At 62.0% G+C, this 5,808-nt stretch overlaps 1 protein-coding gene across 1 annotated transcript; it reads left to right on the forward strand.

Moving 5' to 3' along the window:
* Nucleotides 1-5: 5 nt before the first annotated feature.
* Nucleotides 6-5,752, forward strand: LOC103759735 (E3 ubiquitin-protein ligase DTX4; the record flags this gene model as incomplete). The annotated part of the gene is made up of 8 exons (XM_018089134.2): nucleotides 6-19; nucleotides 852-913; nucleotides 1,061-1,222; nucleotides 1,345-1,406; nucleotides 1,688-1,840; nucleotides 2,503-2,664; nucleotides 2,966-3,055; nucleotides 3,370-5,752. Coding segments are annotated over 8 exons (939 nt in total), but the record flags the coding sequence as incomplete, so codon positions are not given.
* Nucleotides 5,753-5,808: the final 56 nt, after the last annotated feature.

Consider the following 5,808-nt stretch of genomic DNA (forward strand, 5'->3'; position numbering starts at 1 on the left):
GCGTGCTCATCGCCTCGGGGTGAGTCCCGCCGTGTGCCAGCAGTGCCAGTGAGGGGGTGCCTGGGGGGAGGGAGGGGCAGTGCAAGCTTTTCCCCCTCCCCGGGGCACAGAGGGGCCCTGCCAGCCCTGAGCCTGGTGGGAGACAGACCTCGGCGCTCCCCAAGCTCCCGGGGCCAGGGGGCTCTGCTGGGCCCCTCGCCTTCCCCGCAGGTGTCTGGGGACTGGAGCGGGGACGGGGTGGCTCCTGCATCTCAATGGAGAGGCTGAGGCTGCTCTTTCTCTTGGAGGCAGGGGTTGGGTGAGGGACTGCGAAAGGCCCGAAGAAAAGCCATTCATGCCCCATGAGAAGGGGTCCCTCCAGACCCCCACCCACCAAAGACACATTTTTGTGAGGGGGTGGACATTTAATGAGCCTGTTTCTCCCCTTTGTCTGGCTCTGCCGTCAGCCTTCTGTCACAGCCTGGCCCCTTTCCTCTCCCTCTCCATCCTCCCCCTTCCCTCTGCTCCTGACCTGCCGGGAAACTTTCCCATGGAAGAGAACCCCAAGGGGAGGGGGGGGGAAAGAGCTGTGGCAGTGACGTGGCCATAGGAGAAAAGAGGAAAAGAAACAACAGACTGGCCCAGGGAGCAGTGACAAAAAGGGGCCATGAATGGAGATGCAGGCAGGGTTTCTAAAGCGCCAGAGAAAAGGCGGTGGTGGGGCAGGGGGGGCACGTTGCCCCATCGGGGGATTCTCTGTTTCCAGCCAGGGCCCGTGCAGTTGCTCAGGCAACTGTTGTCTGGCCCCTGGGCCCCGTGGGGACGTGGGTGCTGCCACCGCTCCTGACGTGGTCTCTGCTGGCTCCCCTCAGGGTCCCCACTGTCCCTGTGAAGAACCTCACTGGCTCCAGCCCCGTCAACCCAGCACTGGCAGGTGAGGATGGGGCCACAGCGGGTGCCTGTGGGTTCCCTGGGGTGGAAGGATAAACAGCCCCGGGGTAGGGGGCAGTTTTTGGGGATCACGTGGGGTTTGAGGCGTGGCTGGTTCCTCGATGCCGTTTCAAAGCCCCGTTTCTCCCAGGGATCACGGGGATCCTGATGAGCGCGGCCGGGCTGCCCGTGTGCCTGACACGGCCCCCCAAGCTGGTGCTGCACCCCCCACCCGTCAGCAAGAGCGAGATCCAGTCCATCCCCGGCATCTCCCACACCTGCCGCAAGACCACCAAGAAACAGGCCAAGAAGGGTGAGAGGCACTTTTGCTGCTTGGCCCCTGTCCCCCCTTCCCTGCCTGGTTCCCCTGTGCCCCCCATCCCCTCTGCTGCCCCTGGCAGTGGGTTTCTCCCTCTGATTCTTGCTCTCCCGCAGGTAAAACCCCAGAGGAGGTACTGAAAAAGTACCTGCAGAAGGTGCGGCATCCGCCGGACGAGGTGCGAGCGCCGGGGCTTGTGCTGGGATGTCCCCAGGGTGCTTTGCTCTGGGATGGGCAGCGGGACATTCACGACGCCCTGGGCCATGTGGGGATCTCCTCCCTTCCCGTGCAGGGGTGTCCCACCACCCCTCATGGCTCTTCCCTGTCCCTGTCCCCCCCAAAGAGGGGTGGCAGCCCAGCCCCAGGGGTGGGTGCTGGTCCCAGGGCAGCTCATCAGCCCCGTGTCCTCGGCTCTGGCTGCATCCATCCGTGTGATCCCTCTCCTCCCCTTCCGTGCAGGACTGCACCATCTGCATGGAGCGTCTCTCTGCCCCCTCTGGCTACAAGGGGCCCCAGCCAGCCGTCAAGCCTGACCTCGTGGGGAAGCTGGTCAAGTGTAGCCACGTCTTCCACCTCCACTGCCTGGTGGCCATGTACAACAACGGCAACAAGGTGAGAGGCCTCGGCTCGGCGGCCTGTGCTGAGCTCCCCCTGCTCTTGGGGAGCAGCACTCGAGTCCTGCTGCCCCAGAGGACTCTGACCTCCCACCCTGGACAGTTTAATTTTTATCAGCAGCAAGCAAGCGCTTTGGGACTGCTGAGTCAGAACCTGGGGGTTGCCCGGGTGTGTTTTCACCCCCACTATGCCCAGTTTTATGTGCTTGCTTTCCTTCCCAGGGTGAACTTTCATCCCCTGAATGTTTGAGCAGAGCTACCTGGAATCCGGTGCCAGGCAGCGCTTTTCCAGCCACAGGAGGGCTTTCCTGAGCCCGCTGTAAATTCCCTGACATTCCCTAGAAAATGTGTTCCACATCGCTTGGAGATTTTTAATATTTATTGTATTTCTCCCTTAAAAACAAACAAACAAACAAACCAAAAAACCCCCATGAAATCAGAGGTAGGGAAAGCAATGAAAAACTGATGGGGAAGAGAAACACAGACCTCAGGTTTTTGGGTGAAGCTGGGTAGCCATAGTGAATTCCCCCAGCCCTATCCCGTGCTTCCTGGGTGTTTTTTTGGTGGCTTTTATGGTTAAAGCAGCGTTCAATGCTGCCCAGGCTCTGGGTGTGGCTTGCAGACACGGGTTTCAGTGTGTTCCCCTCTTCCTGCTCTCAGGATGGGAGCCTGCAGTGTCCCACCTGCAAAACCATCTACGGGGTGAAGACGGGGACGCAGCCCCCAGGGAAGATGGAGTATCACATCATCCCTCATGCCCTGCCCGGCCACGCCGACTGCAAAACCATCCGCATCATCTACAACATCCCCCCAGGGGTGCAGGTGAGGCCTGGCCCCATGGCTGGGGTGGGTGTGTGGGAGATCCCCCGTGGGGCTGGCGGCCCTCGTTGCTGCTGTGTTACCCCCCCAGGTCGTGCTGCACCTCGTGCCTTAGCCCAGGAGGCTGCTTGTCCGTAAGGATGTTGTGGGAAGTCTGGGTTGTGTCTGTGTGTCCCTGTCTGCCTGGTGGCAGGGGGATGGCGGCAATCAGTGTCCACTGAGGCTGGGGGGGGGGGTTACCTTGTGCCCAGAGCATCCTTTTGAGCTCCAAAAGGGTTTTCTTCTCCCACTTGCCACATTGCAGGGACCGGAGCATCCAAACCCTGGGAAGAGCTTCACGGCCCGTGGCTTCCCCCGGCACTGCTACCTGCCAGACAGCGAGAAGGGCAGGAAGGTGAGGGGCTCACCTGGGCAGCTCCAGCTGGCCAAGGCGTGTTGAGGGGGAGTGTGGGGAAAAATGGACTTGCTCAGGGGGAGGTTTTCCCATGGAGAACCTTCCCGTGCACCAGGGGGAGCTCAGCAGGCTGGTCCCTCTGTTTTGGCTGGGGCAGGACCCTGTGCTGGGATCCTGAGCTCCCTGCAGGGCTTGGCTGTGAGTTGCCCACGTTGCCAGGGCACACCAGGATGATCGGGCGTGCCTTGAACAGGAGGGGGTGCTTCCCCACCCGGTGTTTGCTTTGCTGCCTGACCCCTCTCCCGCCCCCACAGGTGCTGAGGCTGCTGCTGGTAGCCTGGGACCGGCGCCTGATCTTCGCCATTGGGACCTCCAGCACCACGGGAGAGTCGGACACGGTGATCTGGAACGAGATCCACCACAAGACAGAGTTCGGCTCCAACCTCACTGGCCACGGCTACCCTGACATCAACTACCTGGACAATGTCCTGGCCGAGCTGGCGGCCCAGGGCATCACGGAGGAGAGCCTGGCACAGGAGAAGGACTGACACCGTGGTGAGGAGGCAAGGAAAGGGTTGCCTGTGCTGGCACCCACCAGGATAAAGCTGCTGGAGAAACCCGCCTGGGGGCTTTTTGGGGTGCACCCGGAGCCCCCCGCTCCCAGTGGTGCCCGCGCGGTGGGAGCATCCCCAGGCTGGCCGGGAATGTGGGAGAAGGTCCTTTTGGCCGTCCCCTTCACTCCTGCGGGGTGGGAACCTCCCCACACGCAGCTGTGGGGCTTCAGGCTGGCGTGACCACCCCTCTGGATGGTGTGCTATCCTTGCTGCCACTGTGCTGAGGGCTTGGGGGGTGCCAGGCTCCCCTCCCTCCTCATCCACACCGGTGCCAGCCTGACCCAACTCCCCTGACACCCTCCTGGGGCTGGGACCTGGCCTGGGGCGGGAGCTGGAGCCGTGGGAGTCCCCCTTGCTCTGCCTCGTCCCTCTGACGTTTGTTTGTTTGTTCGTTCTGTCCGGTACCTTCCCTCTGGTCTCCTGTGTCCGTGGAGGTTGGGGGGGCCCTGGGCTGCCCCCCAGCCCTGTGCCCTCTGCTCCTCTTGGCTGTGTCTGAGCTGTGCCCTGCAGGGTCCCCTTGTCTGGGCTGCCCCCACCTCTGCATGCCAGGGAGGGGCTGGTGGGTACTAGGAAGTGGAGAGGGGGGGACAGTGATGGACATTTTCTGGCCCGTGTCCCACCCCCACCACAGTGGGTTCCTTGAACTGTTCGTATGGGGGTGTCCCCGCGTTGAATTTCTATAATACCTCGAATTTTGGGGTTTTGTCATATATATGTACATATAGGGGGGCATTTTGGGAGGCAGCCTGAGGCCTGGGAGAACGTGGTGCTGCAGCCAGACTGGGACTGGGCACGGTGGTGCTTGGGGATGGGACAGGGGCTGTGGAGACCCCCCACCCCAACAGGGCTCTGCCCCACAGGAGGGCTGTTACCTGTGGGTCCCCATAGGGCCAAGGTGCAGGCAGGGCTGAGAACTGTTCCCCTTGCTGCCCCCAGAGAGGCCTTGGAGGGGCTGGTGAGGGACTGGCATGGGCTGGGGCGTGGGTAGGAGAGTGTGTGTGATGGGGGGGTGGGGGAAGTGTGTTCTGTGTCATCTTGGGCTCCCCGGGCCTTTGGGTGACCCGGGCTGGCCGAATGTGTCCCTGCCCAGGGGGGTTAGGATGAGATGGTCTGTGAGGTCCCTTCCAGCCCAAACCAGTGTGGGATTCATAGGGCCTCTCAGAGCTGCCTGTGCCAGGGTGCTGGAGAGGTCCCCACAGTTTTGAGGGCTGCCACGGGGGCACTGTCCCCACTGCTGGGGTCTGGCTGCCCACAAGACCCCTGGGCTTGGAGAGCAAGAGTGGGGGGCAGCACCTACCACTGCCCAGGCTACCCCCAGCCCTGTGCTGTTGCCCCCTGGGGGAAGGTGGGGCCTCCCAGCCGGTTTTGTTGCATTCCCCTCCTGGTTTGCCCGGGGAGGGTCACCTCGCCCTCTGTGCTGGGGACGGTGGTGCGGGAAGGGGGCCCATCCTTCTGTGCATCGTTCTGTTGTCGTTGCTGTTTTCCCCCTCCGTGGTCCGGGGGGGTCTGTCACCCCCGCTGGCCACCCCGTGGAGGGGGGTGGGGGGTCAATAAAGCGAATGGCAGGGGACCCTCGTGGTCCCTGCACGGCCTGGCCTCTCTGTTGTCTTCTGTCAGTCGTCTGTGTGGCCAGGTGAGCGAGGGGCACTGTGGGCAGGGCCAGGCACCCTCGTCCCCCTGAAGCCCCTTTGCACCCATCCGTCCCCGGCCATCCTTAGCCTGGGTTGTTATTTTCTACCTCAAGGGAGAAAACCTCTTTCCCTGGGAACATCACCCCCCTTTTTGGGCGGCTCGGCCGCCCAGGGAGCTGCACAGCAGTGTGTGATTCCTCCCCCACGCCAGCCCTGGGTTTTCCCCGGTGCACACAAACCCCTTCTGGAGCTATGCAAAACCCTGCCGTGATCCGGGCAAGGAAGGGGAGGGTCCTCCCCCCCCACCTACTCCGCGGTTCCAGCCCGGTGGCTTTTATTGTGACTAAGTCTTTCCACGACGTGACTTTTTTTTTTTTTTTTTTCCTTTTTTAATGCTCTGTTGACTACACAGTCGGTTACTGGCTGAAATAAAACTGCTCCGTGGCTCCGTGCATGCGTGTGTATATCTATCCCGATAGATATACAAAGCTGGGCGGCCCCTCCTCTC

Source organism: Manacus vitellinus, unplaced genomic scaffold (assembly GCF_001715985.3).
Source record: "Manacus vitellinus isolate BGI_N305 unplaced genomic scaffold, ASM171598v3 scaffold_118_pilon, whole genome shotgun sequence".
NCBI lineage: Eukaryota > Metazoa > Chordata > Aves > Passeriformes > Pipridae > Manacus > Manacus vitellinus.